The sequence below is a fragment of the Hesperophylax consimilis genome, chromosome 16, assembly GCF_061612785.1.
Source record: "Hesperophylax consimilis isolate HC1 chromosome 16, BYU_Hcon_1.0, whole genome shotgun sequence".
NCBI classification, from domain to species: Eukaryota; Metazoa; Arthropoda; class Insecta; order Trichoptera; family Limnephilidae; genus Hesperophylax; species Hesperophylax consimilis.
The window spans coordinates 5,787,484-5,812,810 of record NC_142851.1 but is presented as its reverse complement, the minus strand read 5'-3'; the positions used below and the strand labels follow the sequence as shown (position 1 = coordinate 5,812,810).

General features: G+C 38.5%; 1 protein-coding gene across 1 annotated transcript; it reads left to right on the top strand.

Moving 5' to 3' along the window:
- Positions 1 to 1,167: 1,167 nt before the first annotated feature.
- LOC149416590 (CXXC-type zinc finger protein 1-like) lies at positions 1,168 to 24,472 on the top strand. The gene is made up of 11 exons (XM_089641414.1): positions 1,168 to 1,349; positions 1,429 to 1,550; positions 9,348 to 9,514; positions 9,785 to 9,914; positions 10,591 to 10,713; positions 11,297 to 11,537; positions 14,067 to 14,264; positions 15,418 to 15,630; positions 19,333 to 19,423; positions 22,439 to 22,595; positions 23,785 to 24,472. Exons 1-11 carry the CDS (start codon positions 1,320 to 1,322, stop codon positions 23,879 to 23,881), a joined length of 1,569 nt encoding a protein of 522 aa, XP_089497540.1. The 5' UTR covers positions 1,168 to 1,319; the 3' UTR covers positions 23,882 to 24,472.
- Positions 24,473 to 25,327: the final 855 nt, after the last annotated feature.

Here is a 25,327-nt window from a genome sequence, read left to right as displayed (position 1 = left end):
ATCCGTGGTGCAGTATTTAGGCACTTTACTTTGGGTTGATTCTCAAAGCATTGCGAAACCTAATGAATTGTTTTTTTTTTGTCGCAAATAAGACTTAAAAGACAATTTTAAAAATTGGGAATCTAGTTGAAAAGAAGTTAAATTCATAATCCAAAATGAAATAATTCCACATTGTCGTTTTACTGGTATTCTTACACTGACCCTTCCAAACCGTAATCAGCACTATTATTCTTTACAAATGGCGACAAATTAAAAATAAATGCCTATTTAATAAGTTTAATGAATGTTTAATTTTGTTGAATTTGTTTGATTAATACCTACTTACCCGCAACGTTAATAATTTTTGTTTACAGTTTTTTAATTAATAAATCGTGGCAACGTTTATTAATTACAAAAAACTGTAAACAAAAATTATTAACGTTGCGGGTAAGTAGGTATTAATCAAACAAATTCAACAAAATTAAACATTCATTAAACTTATTAAATAGGCATTTAATTTTTTTATTGTTACATTACAATTTTTTTATTTGATTTTGATTATGATTCATATAATGTGAGCCTCATTGGGTGCTTTACCCACGCCAAGACGTATGAACATTAAATACTTTGTAAACACAACTTTTAATAGATAATAATATATTTCTGGCTTCTTCGTCAGTATAATGAAAATAAACAAAATAAATAGTTTATTTTCACAAAGTGTTTTACAAAGTATTTTATTTTCATATAATTAAAATGATGCCATAAAGTAATTTTGAAACTATTGAATAACTTGTATTTATTGTGATTCGTAAATGTCAACCGACAATGTAAGGAATTTGTACGAAATCGGCAATAATAATTAGAAAGCTATTAATGTCATGTGCGTCAATGAAATGTAATAAACGGATGCTAGCTAATTATCATTCATTCATAGGGCGGATGTCGACTTTCACCTCGTTAACAACATTTGGGATTCTCAAGCTATAGGAACAATGTTCTCATAGTGAAATCATTACACCAATTATGACTACATAATCTAATGAGCAATTTCTTCCAAAGACTTGCTTTGGTTTAAAATACTACGAGTCTATCAGCCTCTATCTCCTCTGAAATTGAGTAACTACCGATACCGAGTGCATAGGTAATTTTTTATTATTCCATAGAAAAAAAAACTGTCATGTCAAAATATTGCCGAAATAGTTTGGTTTACGTTGGAAATAAGATTATTTTAGTTTTAATGTTATTAAAACATAATATCCAATGGTCTTGACGGTATCGGAAAAAAACTACTATTAACGCTACACATTTTAAGGCTAAGATTGAATCAAATACTCAAAATGAGCGATAAAAAAGGACCGAAACAATCGGTAATTTGCACAGCAATGTTTTTTATTGTAAATTAACAATGTATTTAATATTAATACCTGTTTTTTTTTCTTTGTTCAGAAAGCGGACATAGCCAAGCAGTTTGATTTGCCTGAACGGCAATCTAAAATAACTACGCTATTAAATCAAGCTGGCCAAGCTTACTGCATTTGTAGGACATCGGATAGTTCACGGTTTATGATGTAAGTTTCTTCATCTGCCCACCGGTTTATAACACTCTTTATTGAACTCATGTTGGTTATGTATATTTGTCTCAATTTCCTTGTACTCAGTTCCCATGCAGACGCTGTGGCTTCAATCATTTGCTAGCTAACCTGCATATATACTACAAGCTATATTTTCCGCTTATCTTGAGGGTAGTAGGAGAATTTCAAAATATTGTCAGGTTATTCGTAATTAAAATGAACGGGTTAAATACCCAGATACACTCGACACGATTATATTGCATCATAGAAGAATGGCTAAATATTGACCTAACGACTGCACTTTTCATAGGCACAGATTATGGAAATTAAACTTTGTTTCAACTTAATTACTAGAAAAAAGAACGATTTACGTCGGGATAGATAGTAAAATATTTTTGTTCCGTGTTCAAAATTTACCATATAAAATGATCCCTTTGCCGCCATTGTGGACTATTTGGAGAAAGTTTGCAAAAGTTTTGTTTCATTCTAAATTACTTAATTAACCCAAACTAATAACCTATTTTGTGCATGTAAATAGTTGTTTCTTGCAGTAATTGTTGAAGCAAAGTGTAATTTCCATAATCTTTGCCTAAAAGTGCAGCGGATAGGAAAATAATTATCGAAAAATGTCCCCATCATCAGTTTCCTGAGGCACACCTGTGCTGAAACAAGTGACTCCCGGTGCTGTCGACTGACTGAATAACCTCAGCATCCCACTTTGACCTCTACCAACTGTCCCCAAACATACGAAGTAGAACAATGGACTGGTTAATATGCACAAATTATTTAAAAAAAACTTTGAAACAGTTTAAAATGAGAAACAACTATTTCGGTAATGTGAAATGAAAAAAAAAACATTTTTAGTTATTTCGTTGAAATTAAATTTGATTGTTCGCTTGGCGGCCATTGTAAAGTGTAAGTTTTAAGGTTAATTTTCTCTCTTATTTAACCCAAAGTTTGGGTTTGATTAAGAAAAAAAACAACTTTTTTTTTTTTAATTTCCTTTATTTTTTCCCAATTTATATATTTCACATTACAAGTTTTATAATAATAGGAAAGGGAACCCACTAAGGCGCAGCCTGTGCGTGGGTAATATAAGTTAATACATTAGATTTTTGTACCTAAAAATATATAACAGTAAAAATAAAATAAAAACAGTAAGCATAATAAAGAAAAACGGTAGGATTATAATTAAAGTTAGTCTAAAAGATTGCGCAAGAGGTGCATGTTAAAAATAAATCAAAGTAAAAATAAAGATTGTAAGATATTATATATATATGAATTAAAAGAACACAAAATAAAATAATAATAACTATACAGAAACAAAATAGAACAAAGTAAAAATTAAATGAATAATGCTTCAACATTTGCATTGTACAGCCACAACTTTAATTCTTTTTGGTATTGCGCTAGTTTAGTTGTTTCTTGAATTTTTTTTGGTAGTAGATTAAAAGTGCGAGGTCCAATAAAGCTACAACTGTGAGTTTGCATTAGTTTGGTATTGGTTTGTGGGGTATAAAATACATGATTTCTTCTAAAGTTGATTTTGGGTTCATATTTTTGAAATTTATTTTGGTTTTTCATTACATATTTCAGGCTTTGAAGTAAAAATAGTTTACGGAGATTGAATAGTTGAGATTCCTTGTACAATTGATCAGTCGAAAATGTCCTCTTTTTATTATATATAACCTTGATAATATGATTTTGTACTATTTGTAGTGGTTTTATAAATGTATCTAGTGCGCCACCCCATCCTAATATACCGTACATAATTGAGGATTGCACTAGAGAAAAATAAATCATTTTCAATTTGTCAACATTGAGTACTTCCTTAAGTCTATAAAATATGTACGTCAGATATCTTAATTTAGAAACGGTGTTATTAATTTGTGGTTGCCAGTTTAAATTTGTGTCAATATATATACCCAAATATTTGATCTTTTCAATTTTTCCAATTTCAAAGCAAGAGGTGCATGTTACTTTATTGCAGTTAGCATTATTGTAACGGACGTACTGCTCCGTGATCGGGCGCGGTCGCCCCATATTAAAATCTTTTATTTGCCTGTCCTTAAATTAAATAAACTGGAGTAAAATGTATGTAAAATTAAACTATAAACCCGAAATTATGTAAAAATGTAAATTTAACTATGTATGAAAATGTAAAATGTTATCAATAAATGAAACGTCGGAGCTTGGATAGAGGTATACGGGCAGAGAAGTATTGTTAGAGCTGGTACAATCATGAGATCATTTAATTCGGGCACGATTATTAGAGTCGTGCTTATACGAGAGGGAACGTTCGGCCCCGGCCCGAAGCAAGGGGCCGTGCGCCGTCGTGGCGTGCGAGGTGCTTCGCCGTCAGAACGTTCCCCAAGCGCGATTCTGAAGATCGTGTCTGAACAAAGAGAGGCCGTGGTCGCGTTCGACCACGAGCCCAAAATTACCGGCCGAGAGGCGGTAGCCAACCCGGCGGCAGGCCGCGGGCGCGTCACAAAACACGGGCCTCGATTCCAGGAATCAAAAAGAAAGCAGGCCCGTGTGAGCGTCGCTCGGCCAGCGAAGGCCGCCGGGGTCCTATAAAACGGGCAACAGTCCCTTGAAAAGTTAGATATCCAGCAACCACCACCAGCTCTACACTTCTCTCTGCTCTGCCTTCTACCTCGCTCCGACTTCTGACTCTACTCGCCTTCTCTTCTTCTTCTGACCCTCGCCTCACCCCGGACCTCTCTGCCCCTACGAAAGACCCGGACTCTACAGCAAGGACGAGTACTAGCATCGGACCAGCTACAACGGCTACAGAGACGGCCCCGTTCTACCCCTCCACGCCACTGAAGGAAGACATCTTACGCCTCCACGGATTGGGATCACCGCCCTGCTTACAGTCTTGTGTGTCACACATTACGTCTGATACATAAGTGGTCCTTCGACGCCGGATCTCTCCGTGGAAAGATGTCACCTTCACTGCGCTCTGGGAAGAACAGCGCTGACGGGGATTCATCGCAGGGAAGCGATGATCCCACACCAACCGGGGCGGCCACAGCCGCGCCCCCCGGACTCCGGCCAACAGCCCCCCTGGCCCCCTCTGATCCCCGAGCGGACCCACTGCCTGGTCCCTCCGGCGCATCACCACCACAAACGCCCCCTGCCGCGGCCGACGCCTCGTCAAGAAGCGAGGCTTCTAGCGAGGACACGCTCCGGCAGGTGCAGCTCGAGCTAAGAGCTGAGAGGCGGCGCACCCAGAAGCTGCAGGACGACCACGCCCGACAGATGGCAGAACTTGTCGCCACGCTGAAGGACCTCACGCGGACCGCTTCACCTGCAGCCTGGCAACCCGGCGGAGCCTATCCCGGAAGCCAGCCATCTAGCGGCCCCGAGCAAAGCTGGGGCTACGCACCCGAGGCGCACACCACTGGCCCACGGGTGGGCCTTCCACAGACTGCGGCGGCCCCGAGTGGCCCCAGTCACAGCCTTGCCTACACAGTGGGGGGAGAGCCTACTGTTCCGCAAGCTACAACACCACGGGCGGAATACCAACCGACGGCGGCGCCATCTAGCGGCTTCACCCATGGCTTCGGGTATGCAGCGGAGACACACACCGCTGCGCCGCGCCTTGGCTACTCAGCGGAGACACACACCGCTGCGCCGCGCCCTGGCTACTCAGCGGAGACACACACCGCTGCGCCGCGCCCTGGCTACTCAGCGGAGACACACACCGCTGCGCCGCGTCCTGGCTACTCAGCGGAGACGCACACCACTGCGCCGCGCCCTGGCTACTCAGCGGAGACACACACCACTGCGCCGCGCCCTGGCTACTCAGCGGAGACACACACCACTGCGCCGCGCCCTGGCTACTCAGCGGAGACACACACCACTGCGCCGCGCCCTGGGTACGCAGCGGAGGCGCAAACCACTGGCCCACGGGTGGGCCTGCCACAGACTGCGGCGCCCTCTAGCGGCCCCAGTCACAGCCTTGCCTACACAGTGGGGGGAGAGCCCACTGTTCCGCAAGCTACTACACAGTTTCCAGCATTTGCCCCGAGCGGAAACTCGCAGCCCCCCGCTGACGGATACGGGGCCTGCGACCGAGCGGGTGAGGCAGCGAGGCAGACACGAGACTGGGTGCATCAAGGGAGTGTCCCTCTCGCCCAGGTGACGGCCATGTTCGCCGACGCCCTCCGGCAGTCCCAGGCCGGTGGCACACCTCGCTACCATCCCGAAGATGAGCGGATGGCATCCCTCATCGCCCGGCAGTCCAGCGCAAAGGACTTGCCGCCCTACGCTGGTGACGCCATAGAGTGGCAAGCCTGGAAGGCGCAATTCCTCCAGTCGACGGCCACCTGCGGGATGACGGCGGCCGAAAATCTGATGCGGCTGCAGCGTGCCCTGAAGGGAAAGGCGCGCGAAGCCGTCAGCCCTCTCCTCCTGGACCCGGCGCAGGTGCCGGAAATCATGGATGTCCTGGAGCACCGATTTGGGGGCGCGCACTCGGTCGCCGCGGTCATGTTCGACCGGATAAAGCGGCTAACCCGACTGCAAGAGGACGCATCGACCGAGGCTCTGGTGGAGTTCTCGGGCACGGTGCAGAACATCGTGGCTTCGCTGGGGAATCTGCGGGGTGATTACCTCTCCAACCCGGCCCTCCTCAGCGAAATCGCCTCCAAGATGCCGTTAGCCCTACGCCTCTTGTGGTTGGGTAAGGTGGCCGACCAGACGCACGCGGCCACTGTGGTGCAGCTTGCCGCGTTCCTGAAGCGGCTGACCAACGCGGTGCCGCGGTCGGGCCTCACCGACAATGGCCGAGCAGCGCGGCCGAGCAGCTCGGCCGAACATCAGCGGGCCGCCCGCCCGTATCGTGAAAATGTGTACGTGACCGACGAGCGCCCGGAACCCCGCAGTGAAGTTTGGTGCACACTGTGCAAAGACGATTCACACAAACTCTACAAGTGTCCCCGATTCACCGAAGAGACAATCAGTGCGCGTTGGGAGCTTGTAAAAAGTGCACGGTTGTGTTTTAAGTGTCTGGACGGTGTGCACCAGACAAAAAGGTGCGAGTACCGGACCAACTGCGGAGTGGGCACGTGCCGGGCCCCGCATCATCGCTTGCTGCACGATGACGCATACACTCGTGACCCCGAGACGCACACAGTCACGAACACGTGGGAAAGTGAGGGAAACGTGCTAATGAAAGTGATCCCCGTGACATTGTGCGGCCCCGGGGGCCACGCGACCGTGCACGCGCTGCTTGACGAGGGCTCTGCAATAACCCTAGTCGAGGCAGATGTTGCAGACATCGTTGGAGCCGCGGGTCCGGTACGCGGCCTGCAAATTCGGGGCGCTAATGGAATGTGCTCATCCGATGCAACATCCCGGCGGGTGAGACTGTCGGTGCGCGGCGACGGAGACGCGTTCACGGTGACGGCCCACACCGTGACAGACCTAGATCTCCCGCGACAAACAGTGGCCGGCCGCCGGCAAGTGAAGCCACGGCTGCTGATCGGCCAAGATAACGCGCCGCTTATCGTGTCGCGGGAGGTGCGGAAGGAAGAGAGCGGCCAGATGACGTCCCGGACAGCCCTCGGTTGGATCACGCATGGGGGCACCCGGCGCGACGCCGACGCCGACGCCGGGACGACGCTGAGGATGGCTTGTCCGAACGCCGCCCCACCGGCCTCGCTGCCGACGCCCGGGACCATGCCACCGGGGACCCTGCCACCGGGGACCCTGCCACCGGGGACCCTGCCACCGGGGACCGACCATGCCACCGGGGACCATGCCACCGGGGAGCCTGCCGCCGGGAACCTGTCCCGACGCCGCCCCACCGAACTCGCCACCGTGACACACTCGCCAGAGGGAACGGACGCCGGGGACCACGCCGCGTCGCAGTCGCAGCACGCCTCTTGCTAAACAGGTGTAGCCAAGCTCCACGGGGGGAGTGTAACGGACGTACTGCTCCGTGATCGGGCGCGGTCGCCCCATATTAAAATCTTTTATTTGCCTGTCCTTAAATTAAATAAACTGGAGTAAAATGTATGTAAAATTAAACTATAAACCCGAAATTATGTAAAAATGTAAATGTAACTATGTATGAAAATGTAAAATGTTATCAATAAATGAAACGTCGGAGCTTGGATAGAGGTATACGGGCAGAGAAGTATTGTTAGAGCTGGTACAATCATGAGATCATTTAATTCGGGCACGATTATTAGAGTCGTGCTTATACGAGAGGGAACGTTCGGCCCCGGCCCGAAGCAAGGGGCCGTGCGCCGTCGTGGCGTGCGAGGTGCTTCGCCGTCAGAACGTTCCCCAAGCGCGATTCTGAAGATCGTGTCTGAACAAAGAGAGGCCGTGGTCGCGTTCGACCACGAGCCCAAAATTACCGGCCGAGAGGCGGTAGCCAACCCGGCGGCAGGCCGCGGGCGCGTCACAAAACACGGGCCTCGATTCCAGGAATCAAAAAGAAAGCAGGCCCGTGTGAGCGTCGCTCGGCCAGCGAAGGCCGCCGGGGTCCTATAAAACGGGCAACAGTCCCTTGAAAAGTTAGATATCCAGCAACCACCACCAGCTCTACACTTCTCTCTGCTCTGCCTTCTACCTCGCTCCGACTTCTGACTCTACTCGCCTTCTCTTCTTCTTCTGACCCTCGCCTCACCCCGGACCTCTCTGCCCCTACGAAAGACCCGGACTCTACAGCAAGGACGAGTACTAGCATCGGACCAGCTACAACGGCTACAGAGACGGCCCCGTTCTACCCCTCCACGCCACTGAAGGAAGACATCTTACGCCTCCACGGATTGGGATCACCGCCCTGCTTACAGTCTTGTGTGTCACACATTACGTCTGATACAATTATGTAGTCTAATTTTAAGGTTATTGGGAGGTTTGTTTTTACTGTTTTTATAAAAAGTTAGGTAAAATGTTTTACTATAGTTTAAGAAAAGTCTATTACAAGTTAGCCATGATAAGACATATGAAATACATTTTGTTGCATTTAAAAAAGTTTCAGGCCAGGATTTTCCATTTACTATTATTATTATTGCTGTATCAGCGTAAGATACAATTTTACCAGGGATTACAACATTACATAAATCATTGATATATATTAGAAACAGAATTGGGCCAAGCACAGTCCCCTGTGGTACTCCATTTTTTATCACTGTTTCTGTGCTATAAAAGTTCCCTATTTTTGTTTTTTGTAATCTGTATTTGAGATAGTGAGTTGGAATTTTTAGTTCATCTTTTTTGAAACCTATTTGATTAATTTTGTTTATGAGTAGATTGTGATTTACAGTATCAAACGCTTTTCTTAAGTCTAAAAATATAGCTAGACTTTTTTTATTTCGATCAACAGATGTGTAAACACTTATTATAATATTATTACTAGCTGATATGTACCCGCTGTTGATCGAGTTTTATCTACTTTCTATAAATATAATATACATGTATTAAATATATATATAAACCTTCCGGAAGAAATTTTCTAAATGATAAGTGAAAACCCATCACAATTCGTTGCGTAGTTTAGAAGATCTAAACACCCACACAGACAGACTCATATAGTAACTTTTTTTAGTATAATAGAGATGAAGTGAAGAAAAGACGTCAAATTATACATATTTTAAATGAAATAGCTATTAAAATGCATTATTTTCCATTTCCGGTTACTGAAATAGTTGTTTCTCACTGTTATCTAACTGATACAAAGACTTTTTAAAACAAAATGTGCCTATTGACCGTGTCCTACGTATCTGTATGTTTACCTTATCTGCAACAATATAAAATGATTTGTTTGTTCAGAGGATGCGACGCTTGCGAGGAATGGTACCACGGAGACTGCATCAACATCTCGGAGAAGGAGGCCCGCTACATCCGCCAGTACTATTGCGACCGCTGTCGTCAAGAGGACCCCACCTTGACCACCAGATTCAAGCCGCAGAAGAGGGAAAATGATGACCGAGATTCAGGTATTCTTCATGTGTATGTTCTTGGTTGGGAAGTCACCCACAAATGGGCGGATGATTTGGATAGGTGAGATAGTCGCATCTGGGAATTGAAGATAATCTTGTGATTCTTAGTCGAAGTAAGTATGGTCGAATTAGCTCAATATTCAGAACAATGCCTCGGCAAGGCAGAAGTCCTGGGTTCATTTCTCAGATGTGACTAATCCTCTTTCTGTCTTTTTTATTTCACATTTTTTTAGTTTTTAGTAAAAAAAAAGTTTTTTTTCTATCCAGGTCGAGATGAAAGAAAGAAGAAGCGCAAGGAACATTCAGAAAACAGGTCCCGGGGTCCTGGCGGGCACCAGCACTCCTCCGGGGGCTGCGGTGCCTGTCCAGGCTGCTTGCGTACACATGACTGTGGGAAGTGAGTGCCTGTTTTTATATAATCATTCTTTTTAATAATTATATCTATTAGAATTTAACTTTTGCTTTCAGTATTGAATGAATGCAAATCTTAGGAGTGGATAATAACCCACTTCCAATCGAGTTTAAACTCAGGAGACAGACTCGTTGTCGATGACAATGCATCAACTTTTGATGTCAATCACGTACACGCACGCAGACACATACGCGTTTCTCTTAAAATGGATGAAATTACAGCACCTAATATACTAAATAAATGTCAGTCAAGGACAGTAAAGTGGTTGACTCCCTTCCCTAGGAAGGAAGGTTCAATTTTTTGTTTTTGTTTTTATGTTTTATAATAGATTGATTTTTTATGGCGAGAAGCATAAGCCTTCACAAATATAAAGCACTTTACAACCCGAAAGAACTACCAGCTTCAGAATGATAATCCATTGAGTTTGTAAAGCTGTGCGTGTCGCAAAGAAAGAAGAATTTTCTAAATTTAGTATTCTTGTACTCCATTGATAAGAGCCACAATGTGTCTGCAAAAAATGAAACATTTGATTTGGTAATACAAGGCTTTAAAACCTTTTTTATCTATTGATTTTGATTGACCTGATAGGATAATCCATTTGGGACATGGTTAGCTTTAACTACTGGGGATCAAATTGTGATTTTGTGTATTTATTTTTTAGGTGTGATGCGTGTCAGGATATGGCAAAATATGGATCCAATACAAGACTAAAGCTAAAGTGTAAGCACAGAATTTGCACCGACAATATTCCCGTTGTTCGAACCAAAACTACCAAGTCCTCCAGGTGAGTGATCATTTCTTCTTTCATTTTACATGCAATCCACTTTGATAAACATTTGAAAAATATTATGGTGTTTAGCTAGTTATTTATTCTTGCGATCTAATTATTGCATGTAGTACTTGATGTGGCAGGTTGTGTTTTGTGGTAATCGGATAAAACAGAACAGTGACAAAAAAAAATATGATAAAAGGTTACGTTAGGAGTGTTTTTTTTGTTGATCCTTCACTGTTTCTTATAACTTCTGTTTTCTCATGTTTTGCATATAAATACTCGGTGTCTGGAAACTCACAGTACAAGCGGGAAACTGGTGAATCTAAAACACTCACATAGAGAACCCGAAAAGAAGCATTTAAACTTTTCCCATTTTTTTCAGCAACTAAACGGTTAAACAAACTTTGGAGCCTGGTCTATGCTTCGACGCATTTTGAAAGATGTTGAATAGCTGATATTAACCCCCTTTTTTTTCAATTTAGACCTAAAAATTGAATTTACTCAAAAACGAAAGCTCCAAAGGTGATGCAGATTCATCAATTTCCCGCTTGTACTATGAGTGTCCGGACACCGTGTACATAATTTTATCCTCTAGCGGTCGCAGCAAACACCGCTCAGCCGACTCGGGCTCTGGTGGAGGGGGGGGCGTCCCGGTGATGGCAGTCCCGGTGGGGGCGGTGGCGGGGGTCACCACGGCCGAGGTGCTCCTACCCCACCTGATGGGTGGGCCCCCGCGCCACTGCTACGGCCCCCAGTGCACACGCGCCGCTCGCCAGGGCTCCAAATACTGCTCGCATGCTTGCGGGATGAGGCTGGCCACTGCACGAATATATCAGGTTAGAATTTCATGTTTGGATTGATCATTTTCTGCTGTTGGCACATTCTACGGCCAAAAAATTTTTTATAATTCAACATATTAATTTCGGCACATCTAATGAGAATAATATCTTCATAAGTAACGCATAACATTATTCAAGTGCATTGAACTTTTACTTTTCTTTTAATTTTATCATAGAAGCGATAAAAATTGACGTAATATAAAAGCACGAAGAAAATGAAAGGTTTTACCCATATGAAGCACTAGGAAATTTTAATATACATAGTTATAAAGTTTTTAGTTAAACATATGTATTTTAAATGTTTTTCCACTACATTAAGAGTATTATTAATTCTGAGTCGGGAGATGTTTTTTTGTAAAAAAAATTAACAGAAGATTTAAAAAAAAAAACAAAAAATTTATATTGTTTTATCCGAATATAAGATATTAATTTGATAAAGCTTTTTAAAGTCTAGTTCAAAGCAAATCTTGAAAATCTTACTTTAAAATTTTTATTAGCCTGACCTAAACTCAGGTTAGGTCACATTTCTACACTATTTTTTCTTACGGAACCATTAAAAGTATAATTAAATGTCCGTAACTCAGGATGGAAAATATTTGTCAAACATCTTTTGAGCTTTGAGAAAAAAGTAGCGTAGACATTTCTGGCAAAAAATAGCAAATTTCATGACACTAGAGATCACGTTTCGAGTATTTTGACTGCTTTATTTTACTTTCTTTTTACTTATTTACCGCTGAGAGATCCGTTAAAAAATACATTCCTTTTCTCATAAAGAAATTATGTATAAAGGGATTTTTCGCATTGCAAATTGCGTTAGTGCAAATAACTAACATATAACTAGCTGTACCCTGCCACACTTTGCTGTGGCTCAGTCTGTCTGTGCAGATAGAAAAACACTAGAGTGTGTTGCTTTGTTTTTTTCAAAAAAAGCATGTTTCTTCAACAGATTATGCTGTTTTTCAAAAAAGCATCGTGTTACCTGTCTCAGGTATATAAAAACACACGCGTATTCAAATGCAACGTTGTGTCAAAATTTCAAAGCAATCGGTGAAGAACTTTTGGAGATTCAAGATTTTGAACAAAAACTTACATTTTTATTTATGTAGATAGATAATAAAAAACCCCAAAAAAAACAATTTCAACATTAAAATAAGATAACTACATAATTACTCGGATAATAATTTATACGAAAATCAAAATATACCTCAATGTAGTAATATAAATATAAAGTACTGTAATTTTACAATTATCGCGCTTTTTATATATCCGGCACACATATTTATTCTAAAATGTTAATGTCAGTGAATCTGCTGTTTATGAATTCATTCATATTTTAAGTTCATCCATTGTTGGTGCATGGAATAATTTAAAATATCAAATTCTGTGGATATCATATTGAAAGAAATCGCAAACTATTCATTGAATCATGACAAACGTATTCAAATAATGTGACAAATAGTTTATGTTACGAGAGAAAAAATAAAGAGTTTAAAAACAAAAGTTATCATTTTTATCAGTGCATTTGCGGGTGAAATAAAATGAATGTATAGGTACTTTTGCTTTCATTCTTTACTTTTTAAGTCTACTGATAAACAATGGACTGAGTTTGGAGTTAATAAAAATACGAAAAAACCTTTTTGTTGTATGTTTTTGGGGTGTTATGCCGTGTTGCGCTAACTCCTTCTTTAGCCGACGTCTCGGACATCGTTGCAGTGTCCATCATCAGGGCAGATCCGAAGATGTGTAATTGTTGGTTGTCGAGTTTGTGCTTATTTACTTGGAAGCGATACCGTGCCGCCAGCTTCAATCCACTACGAGCGTGTAGGTATTACAGTACAAGGGAACTGCAATTTAAGTGAAAGCACAGTATTTACGTTAGCCTGGGGCCCGCTTCCAAGTAAATAAGCACAAACTCGACAACCAACAATTACACATCTTCGGATCTGCCCTGATGATGGACACTGCAACGATGTCCGAAACGTCAGCTAAAGAGGGAGTTAGCGCAACACGGCATAACACCCCAAAAACATACAACAAAAATGCTTTTGGCCGTGAAAATCTAAAAACTTACCTGACGAAAAAACCTTTATTATATTTGTAAATAAATAATCTTAAAATAAACAATATTGTACTGCCGGCTTCAGAATATGTGGGTACCGACAAATTAATTACATACATTGGCATTTTTATAATATAAATTACGCATTAGCAATATGTATTAACATTTAATATTCATTTTTTTCAATTGACCTTCCACTTCTGGACCCCTGGAGCCGCCTCTGCTGCTCACGCCTAGCAATGAAATCATACAGACCCAATAAGCCACTCCCAATTGAGCCTAGTTGATTTTGTTTGATATGTTGTACCCAGTTGCTCTAGTTCCATCTCCTCTCCCTTCTTTCCTCCATAGTTAGAACCCTCCAATCAAGATGACTCAAGGGTGATGGAGTTTGGACCAAATTCTATGATACAATATAGATTTTTTATAAGTCTGACTTAAACATTCATCATTTTGGTTTATTCCAGGTGTTGCCCCAGCGCATCCAAGAGTGGTCGCTTCAGTCATGCGCGGCCGAGGCGACAGATCGGCGCTCCCTGGCGAGGGTTCGGGAGAAGCTGGCCGGCGTCAGGGCCGCGCTGCAAGAGTTGGAGCGGAGGCGCGCTGCCCTGGACGAGATGGTGGAGCAGGCCAAGGTGCTCAGCCCTGCCAGCATGCAAATAGAGGTCAGTCCATATTCATATTAGTTGTTTAATTTTGAGTAGATTGTAATAGCAATTAATTTTCAATGATGTTTTTTAATAAAATTTTAACTTTTGATGTTATATTTTAATGCTTAGCAAGCATCAACCAAATATAATCTAGACAGGGCTTGTGAACCTTAAAATTAACACCGAAACCAAAATATTGGTTCAAGAAAATATTTACTTAAAAGAGAGTGCATTATCTCGCAGTCGAAATATCGGAAGAAGCATTGCTTTTGTTAGTCTGCTCGGATCAAATTCGACTTCCAGCAAGTTCATCCCATGAGTGTTGTGAATATCAGTTATCAAAGATAAATTTTAGATAGTTATATTTCCGGTAGGGGCTGTTGCGTAATTTCTTGTTAACAATTTAATCTACTATATAAATATTCTAAAATATACATACCTCATGGTTTCGAGGTGTCGTATCGATTAAAGTAACAATTGATAAAAATGTTACATTTCTTTCTAGCAAACAACAAATTACAATACACTTTTGCCATAAAATGAACGATTTTCCCTGGTTTCGCGTACGTTTTTAGGAGCTTGAACAACAATTTGGGTTGTTAAGTTCATCTCTATATCTTGTGACGCAACGCCTTTCAGGCCCGCTATTGGCGGATAAATTAAAAAAATTACAACATGGAATTGAGCAAAAATTTTGTTTTTTGTGTTATGTTCCAAAGTGAGGATTTTATGAGGAGTTGTATTATGAAATTGGTGGTGTTATTTTGAGATTGGAATTATGTATAAGAGGGCTAATCTATTGTTATTATATGTCGATGACAGAAAGTCTTGTTTTTTCTGTACACAAATGAACAGTTGAGAGCTCCATAGGTCAATGGATAATTTTCCAATTTCATAAATGACCTAGTACCGAAAACAACACAGTCAAATACTTAATAAATATACATACTCCCCATAGCTCACCGTTTGATAGTTTTTTTTACTTCAAACATACCATACAAAAACATAGTATTTATAACTAGATAAATTAACCATATTAACATCCTCGTATTTCGATTGTATACATTGATCTAGTAGCATGTGATATAATATAAGTAAAGTAAAAATAATATTGTATATAAAGTGAAAATCTTGTTTTATTTCATATTACATAATTTGTATGCTTTAGGAACCAGACGACGAGACGGAGATGTCCATGTACTGTATCACCTGCGGTCATGAGATTCACTCACGCACGGCCGTGAAGCACATGGAGAAGTGCTTCAACAAGTACGAGGCTCAGTCCTCCTTCGGCAGCGTCTTCAAGACCCGCATTGAGGGACAGAACATGTTCTGCGACTTCTACAATCCGCTCAACAGGACCTACTGCAAAAGACTCATGGTCAGTATCAATAATCACCAAACTAACTATGTACTTAATTAACCATTAAGCCGTTTAGGTAGTAGGCAGAGGACAGACTCATACAACTCTGTCTCTGCACACACTCCTTGCACTCTTTACATTCATTTGGTATTGTCTCATTAATACTCTTCTGTTATTCTGACTCTTGACATGATCCGACTTAAGTTTTTGATTCACTTGATCGTGCCATTACTTCCTCGGCAGTCCATTCTGCACGCTTCTACCATTCACTTCCGTATCATATATTCTTCATAACCACTGGAGCTTAACACATTGTTTGCGGGAGACGCTTAAATGCGTCTTTTGCGTACTATTGGTAGAGAGCGGGAGACGCTTAAAAACGTTTTTCGTATTTGTACACTATTGGTAAAGCGCGGGAGACGCCAAAATGCATTGTACACTTAGAGTAACAATATATTACGATGATATTATGATGTTGGCTACTCTGTGAAGTAAAAATTATGCGTCAGCTCTCGTGAGACTTGTACTAGGTACCTGGTAATTCGTGGAATTAGGGTCGGGTGGCCGAACGACTGTGGTCGTGAAACATGCGCTTGAAATAAAATAACTGTAAGATAAATGTTTCGTTTTTTTTTTAAATCTTTATATTTCTTCAGTGTTAGAGCGATATTGTTTCGTTCAAGACGTTCTCTATTTTCTTTTCTGCATACATTCCGCTTTAAAAATTTCGTACAAAGTATTTGTGTGCTGTGCTCGAAAAGTTATTTGTTACATATTTATTAGTTATTTGTTACATAATAAAGGGATATTTTTTCATAAAAAATACCCTATAAAAATGGACTACGGTAATGATAATCGATTACAATAAATATATGAAAGGTGTTGACCGAGCAGACCAATGTCTTTCGTATTATTCTATTTTACGAAAAACAACTAAATGGACAAAAAGGCTAGGCGATGTACATAATGAATAGTGCATTATTCAACTCATTTGTTATCTACAACTCCGTAAAAGAAAGAAAAATAAAATATAAACAATTTTTAAGGAAATCGCAGAGCACTGTGTGGCTGATCATAGATTTCGTCAGATAATAGTCAAGACCCGGAACCAACACCATCAACATCTGGTATCCGAAAAACATCTTCAAAATCTGATCCTCCAGGAAGACTATCGATGGATATGAGAAAACATATATTGGAAAAGATTGAAGGCCCTGGTAAAAATAAGAATAAGAATAAGGCGATGTCGTGTGTGCGCGGTACACAAAACACGTAGCGAAACCCGGTACATGTGTAAATTCTATGATGTACCTTTACATAAAGGGAATTGTTTCCAACGATTTCATACTTTCAAACAATATTAATGTTTAGTGGTGTGTATTTTACAAAATATATGTACTATGTTGAATGTGCATAAAATGACTAAATCGACAATACGACAAAAGTGCAGTTTTTTCAAATTTTTTTAATTTAATCTTAAATATCATAATTGTTTATCCAAAAATATAAAAATTTGTGACCAGATCATAATGAAAGATTTCGAATAAGGTAAAATACTGAAAATTTTATTTAAATTTGATCAATAGTTCAGAAGTTATAGCTATTTTACATGAAACGTAATTTTGCGCGCGAACATGATAAAAAATGCCTGCTTTACGGCGTAGATTGATTAAAAAACCCCCCGCAAACATTGTGTTAAGGTTAAACGCAACGCTCGTTGTATTCTACGTGTTCACAGATGGCGGTTAATTAATTAATTTTGTTTAAATACGCTTTTGCAAGGTATTGCTTTACAGTATTAAGACAAATTATTTGTTTGCGCCCTCATATACGCAATATGAATATGAATAAATAGTTTTGTCCATATAAAAACTCAATTCTATCGAGAAAGGCATACAAATACAATATTGGATTGAATCATCGGTAAAATATTGTATTGTATTGTGTGCCTTTCTCGAAAGAATTAAGTCTTTAAACGAACAAAACTATTGATTCATATTCATATTGCGTATATACGGGCGCAAACAAATGATTTGTCTTAATATTGTAAAGCAATACCTTGCAAAAGCGTATTTAAACAAAATTGATTAATTAACGCCATCTGTGAACACGTAGAATACAACGAGCGTTGCGTTTAACCTTAAGAGAAATAAGTTTGGCCAAATTTTCGCCAATTTGAAGAGATATATTTAAAAAAAAATTTGAAATTATTTAAAAAATTCCCGCAATTTCGTAAATGCGGTATTTACTGAGCTAATAGTTTTACACAGCAAATGATTTTACCATTTTTAAACAGATGTCTCTCATCTACTCCACTGTGGACTGCAAACATCACTTCTTTGAACTTCTGCCAGTCCGCGTTCACTCGTCCATAATGGAGTTTTCTGCATTTACCCAACTTTGAATAATCAACAATCTTAATAATATCAGACGCTGTATCAATGTGTCAAATTTAACGCCTTCAATCTCTAGCCATTCGCCTTCAGTCCTCCGATCTTCCTATCCTGCTTCATGCTGTTTTATCAATTGTTATTTTTTATATTGTTTTCCTGAGATAATAACCTACTTATCGACTTATCATAATCAGATTTTAGTTCATTTAACTAAACTAATTTTATAAGCTGTGAGAAGGCTGTAAGAGGTGATTAGACCTGTCAAAAACTTACGCCTCTTACGACTTCTGTAACTCGCTATAAATTACAGTAAGAGACTTACAGTGTCGTACACATTGGTAATTTTGCCGTAAGTCACTTACGTAAGCGATTTACGGGAAAAAACTAATGTGTGTAGAGGCAGCATAATTTTTTTTTTTCATGCTTTGCCAATTGTGGGGTCGAAAAAATGTATAAATTTAATGTATTATACAGTAAAATTAGCTTGCAATATGCATAAATTCAAATTTAGATGTTTAGTATGACTTGGGTAATCCCAACCAATATCTGCTAAATTCAGCCAGTCTTAGCAAAAACTTACCACATCTGTGGTCAGTGGCGGCTAGTCCTAAGGAGCCTAAAAATTATATCTAGAGCGCCGAACAATATGGAACACATGCCTCATCACAAATGCACCCACAATACTCGATTTGGTTATAACATAATTCATAGGTGTCTATACAATGCTTGCTGCGTGCTGAACAAAAGCAGAGCGTTTTGTACCGTAGTCAGAGCAGTGGTTCGTTTCACACATTGCTCAAAAATTTTACAAGAATGTTTGCATATATTGTCATCAAGTCAAAACCGTGGGTAAGTACATTGCCTTGCAAAATTATCGCCCAGGGAGGATGGTGTTCCAAATTCTTGCCAACACTTCAAAAGGAACGGTTTGTCAGTATCATTTTAACTGGGACGTGTTTGTGGCTCTAATTTAACATCTACTCTTTTCTTTCAATTTTCCGCTCAGCATCGACCAAGGACAACATTTTACCAACACCAGTATAACAATGCAGAGTAGAGACACTTTCGACAGGTCAATACGATTAGTTTTTTGGATGCGACAGGAAGAATTAAACATGAGGAATTGTTCTAATATATTATGTCTAAGATTTTTAGCGCACCATCCATTTTTGTGAGCAGCAGTCACCACTGCTTGTGGTATCTGTGGGACCTACAGGATCTTAACAATGATCTCATGATTAATTTTAATTCTCTACGATCCGTTATTTATTGCCACTCTAATGAATAATTTTCAGTATTTTCTTCACGCAACTTCTTTTTTTTTTAGGTATTATGCCCGGAGCATTGCAAGGAGCCTAAAGTGAGTGACACTGATGTGTGTGGTTGCCCCCTGGTAAAGAATATCTTCATTCCAACAGGTAAGCACATTAAATGTAAACAACATACATTCTAAATACACAATAGTCTAAGGATGGGTTGTTTCGCAGAATTTGATCAATTCATCAAATTTCAACGTTCATTTTCGGGTTCTGTGAAAGTCCTATTCAAGTTCTGTTATTATATAATTATAGGCTAGTTGCTTGACAGAACTGAAATAATAACAGAATTAGCAAAAAATCTTTCACAGAACTTGAAAATTTACTTAGAAATTTGAAGAATTGTTAAAATTCTCCGAAACAACCCATCCTTAATGTTGAAAGGAGAAGAATTTAACCCCTCTGGCATATTGACCGTTATATTTCTTTAAGACGCTGTCAGAAAGTCTGATAATTTGTGTGTATTTCCACTTCTGAATATTTCTGAATGTATCCAAAAATTACAAACTGTTTTTGAAAGGTGATGAAATACACATTCAAAATTTATTTTTAGAAATAAACATAGAATTTTTGAAACAATAAAAATTAAAATTAAACATAAAAAAGTTTTAAAAATGGTTCACCTAAGGTTTTTTTTTTGTCTAAACACTGAACTAATATTATTGATAATGAAAAAACACATACATATTTTACTAGACAAATTTAATGTATTAAAAACATTTTTTTTTTATTTTTTAATTTTTTTTATTATAAAAATAAAAAAATAAAATGGAGTTCTACAAATTAAACTAACAATAAATAAAAATATATTAAAAACATAATTGCCACCTCACTTATTTTGTTGTTTAATATATAAAAATAATTTATAAAAATTTTGCAAAACTTCATAATTTTTTCTCAATTTGCTGTCGGAACCTTTGGTTTCAAAGAGGTATACATTTTTATTCTTCTGCATTTAACTTCTGAATTTGAGTATAAAATGTGGTGTTTTCTCTTTCTAACACCGTTTAGTTCATATTTCTCACCGTGACCGTAAGAGAGACACAACGATTTCTATGAGAACATATGAGCTGTTCCCAAAAGCAAACACATTGACTCTTCAGGCTAATAGTTGTTTGTTTGCAAAACTAAACAAATTAGCCTTAGAGGTTAAATCTATTTCTACCATTAAGTTCTTTTATAGTTAGCGGATGTTCTTTTCGTTCCATATCAGGTAGTTTAATACTGCCAACCAGAACAGATTTTTAATAGGTACCTATATATGCAATTTACCATCAAAATAGAGCACTTAAGCATAATAAACATATTTTTATTTTTATTGATAGAAGTAAGAACATCAGTAAGTGTACAGCAGATAAGAGGGTTAATATTAAGGATTTAAGTAATAACAAACTGATTTAAGTAATACCAACCGTCCAATGGCAGAGTACAACAGTATGTTATTTCAAATGTTGGTAAGTATATAACATATGTTCCAAGCTGTTAATTAATACCTCCCTAACTGAGAACAACTCGTATTTAGGGAGGGAGTGTCTTCTTAGGTTTTTAACCCTTAAATGCATACTGTTGCAAAACTGCAACATACCGTTCAAACCACCTTGAACTCTTTGGTGTATACTTAATGCATGCCGTTTTAGAATTATCAAGTTCACGGTAATATATTTTATCGAGTGGCATCACCTTTTTTTCTTTCGCGAATGTCAAATGTCACTTTTTCTTTAACAAAGTGAAGATTCTCGAAAATTGGTTGGAGGTTAGAATTACAGTTTTGTTTTGCTGTTATTATTTTGATTTTCTTAGGTAAGTAGATACAATAATACAATACTTATATGTAATAACTCGTATTTTTCCGGTACACTTATTAGTTTAGAGAAATTTTTTTAGGTTTTTTTATTTTTTTTTCATACGTAAATTGTTCATATTAATTTTTATTAAATACATGGTATTGTAAACCTGCAACAATTTTTTTTTAATCAAATATCATTAAAAAATTACAAAAAAATAAAATTCTTTATATCTCCATGCGTATGCATGTAAATATCTACAAAATATATTTTTTTCCAGAAAAATAAATAAATCATGCATTTAAGGGTTAACATTACATCATTTTAGGAATACTACCATACATATAAACTTTAAAATTATGAACATGTGTACAGAATAACAGATGTCTATACGCCAAATACTGCAAAAATAAAAAATATATTTTACAGAAAATAAATTAATAAGAAAATTCCTGTGTGTACATATATGTATATATATTTTGAAAACTGATTTATTATACAAATTCTTAAAACTGTCATAATTTTTTTCAGCTCGGAGTTTATTAAAACATTTAATGACTGATTACGCGTAATGGTGTTGTGCCATTGTTGTATTGAGTTTAGGAATTATAATTTGTCTCGTGGTTCTCGGTCTGGTGCTTAATGACTATTAATTAATCATGTCCGATAGAAAGAAAAGATTATTATGTACAAAATTGAACCAAATTTCCCGTATTACTGATGGGTAACAAAGATGTTTATTATAAACAAATTCTGTTGGGTAGATTGCGAACTCCCGTGAAATATGTAGTGCACTTATTTATGATTACAATTCTTACAAAATACGATTTTATTTACGATAAATTTGGGTAGAGGTCAGCATCATGATACTTTTAATAATACTTGCAGCAATACTAGGCGAGTTGTAAAATTTTGTATGACAGGGGAGCGTTAAATTATCGACAACCAAATTTTCTGTATTAAAGGTTGATACAGCGACGGGGCCAATACGCATCGATGCTGATTTCTTGCCATATCGACTGTAGAAACGGATTATTTTTTCACTTCTTCAATAATCACAAATTCACATTGTGGCATCATTTAAATTTAATGAAAGTAAATTACTTTTTATATACCACTATTTAATCAAAATAATGGATATGTTTTGAAACCAATGATTTCTTCACTAGGATAAACGTCTGATTTAGTATATTATAATAAAACAAATAAAAAGTCTGATTTAGGTTATGTTTGTTTTTTTTTTTTTCACCTCTTATGTTCAATGTTCTGTTTTATCATGGAAGCCTAGTTTGTTAGGATGGCAGACCAAAGGTGAATGATTTTGACATTCCAGGTGAGTTCTGCCGTGCCCCGCGGAAGTCGTGCCTGAAGCACTATGCCTGGGAGAAGCTGCGGCGCGCCGAGGTGGACATGGAACGGGTGCGTCAGTGGCTGAAGGTGGACGAGCTCATGGAGCAGGAGAGGAACATACGCTTCGCCATGGCATCCAGGTAACTGCCATTCCTTCCGCCCATCGGGGTTTTCTCTGCTACGACTCTGGTTCCTTTCCATAATTATTCAAAGGATGTACTTTTAGTACTGTATTTATTTACAGGAAATCCTCATTTGACTTATTTTTATTGTCGCTTATTTAGCTGGAAAATATAATAAAACTCAACGCTATTATATTTTTTTATAACATTAGAGAGAGAAAAAAATACATTTTTCTGAATATAAGTAGCTGTCCTGGAGAAACTACATAGGATAGATATATAAAAAAATTACAAATATACAAACACATTATCTAGTAAGACGGTACAATTACAAAAATATAACTTTGCAAAACAAGTAAGTTATTACGAAAATAGTGTCAGCCGGTATGCGGCGGGCGATTGGCATTTTACCCATGGCATATCACATCATTTGTCTCCCTAGGCTGTGTTTACTCTTTTCAGTCCCTCGTGTTTCCACCAAACTTATTATATGTTAACGTCTTCCTACATAAATGCGCACAAAAGCACAGACATCTTGTGTAAATTCATGCATAATGTTTTTGATTCTTTTTTTTTTTTTTTAGCAATGTATAATTATTTTTTCTGATTTTCATTATTTCTTAGAATTAATATCTTTCTTTCTTTCTTATCCCTTTTAACAATTAAGGAGAAGTAAGATAGGTAAATAAATAAAAATTAAGTAAATATCAACCATGTACAAAATTCTGTTGGGAAATGGGACAAGCAGAAGGAAAATTGAGAGGGATTTTTTTTTATGTGAAACCGCATAAGAATCCCTTTTCCCAACCGTCTGGAGCCAGTGAGACCATAGCATCCCCAATGGGGTTTGTGAGGCTGAAGGTAGCCGGAAGGGAAAGGAGATGTGGAAGAAGAAGGTGGGGAAGAACATGGCTAGTCAGATCTGGTTACCAAACGCGGCCAAAGCCATTTCAAGCAACGTTTCAATTCTGAATGGTGGTGTCACACCAGGTCGATACTGAGAGTATCTTACACTCTGGAACATGCTGCAAATATACCATATATTATTTTAAAGGAGTTTTGTGAATTATCACAGATTAATCAAATAAAATTTACTTGCGCTCACTGGTATTTGGCCTTAATCCTCGACCACGGAGGATGTCATAATTTAGGAAGGACTATTAAAAATTTGTTATGCCCACGTAAATATGTGGTTTTTTGTTTAAAGGGCTGGAGTTTTGGGTCTGATGCTGCATTCTACTTACAACCACGAGGTTATGGAGATGATCACCAGTGGGAACCTCAACAACCAACTCAAGAAATAGACCACAATTTTAACACATTCTGTATATGTGAGTCGTGGAGTTGCACAACCCGCTCTGGAAATTTCTGCTAGGTTTGATACATTCCCAAAAAGTGTTTTAAATATGTGCATTGAAAGTAAATATAATATTAACCCCTCGGGCCTCTGACGTATTGACCGTTATATTTCTTTAGTTTTTAAAGGTGATCAAATATGATTACATATTTTAGTTTTAGAAATATACATATCATTTTTTATATATTAAAATTTTTAAAAATGCCCTCCCTTTTGTATTTTTGTTTAAACACTGAACTAAAATTACTGAATAAAAAAAACGTTTTCTCATATTGCGGTCGTAACATTTGGCTTAAAAAATTACATATATAATATTTTGTGGTTAACTTCTAGATTTGAATATAAAGCGTGGAGGTTTCTCTTTCTAAGCTGTTTAAATCATATTTCTCACCTTCACAGTAAGGGGGACACAACCATTTTTATTAGACCATATCGACGGTCCCAAAGAACAATTTCAGATGTGCAAATTTGTACTTTTGCAGAACAGCTGTTTAAAGTTTAGTTTCTCTATTTTTACTGTTTTTGATCATGTGTATATTTCTCCAATTAAATAAATAGGGGTTAATGCAAGATATCTAACAACACTATATTTCTTGATCTCAAAAGCAGTAAAAATGCTGAAATATTGCAAAACTACAAATTTGCACATCAGACATTGTTCTTCGGGACGGTCGATATGAGCTGTTCCTAAAGGCGAATATGGATAATAGATGTTTGTTCCCAAAACCGAACAAATTAGCCCGAGAGGTTAATATTTTTCGCTATACATATATCAAAAGATTAATGTTTCATTGTTCAGATATTTAGCATAAAATGTAATTTTTTGTTATCAAGGTGTTCCAAACAGTTTTTCGCGAATATCTCCAGATTTCCAAATTTTCCAGAGCGGGTTTTGCATACAACCCATTGTAAACTTCTTATTTTTATAACTACATAATAAAATTAAAATATCTATGTTATGTATTTATTTAAATATTTACTTGTTTATTCCACCCGAGAGTCCCCGTGCTTATTTCTTTATCTATTTTTAAATAACGTTTACAGAAAGTTATATAATATAAATATTTTTTAAATAAAGCCGCAAGTCGCTGAGAAGAGTGTTCCTCCATCCCAAATACGGATAACCCGCAAAGCAAATGCACCAGAGAAAAATTACTGTGGGGAATCACATATCGGAAATTTTTGTGGGGAATCACCTTTCACAGAAGTTCTCTAACAACCCCCCCCATGGATTCGAAAAAATATAGTGGGGAATTACTTCCTTCAGAAATTTTTTAACAACCCCCCTCTCCCATGGATTTGAAAAATTACTGTGGGGAATTACCTTTCACAGAAATTCTCTAACGGGATTCGAATAGTCATGGGGGGAATCAATTTTACGTAGAAATTTTAT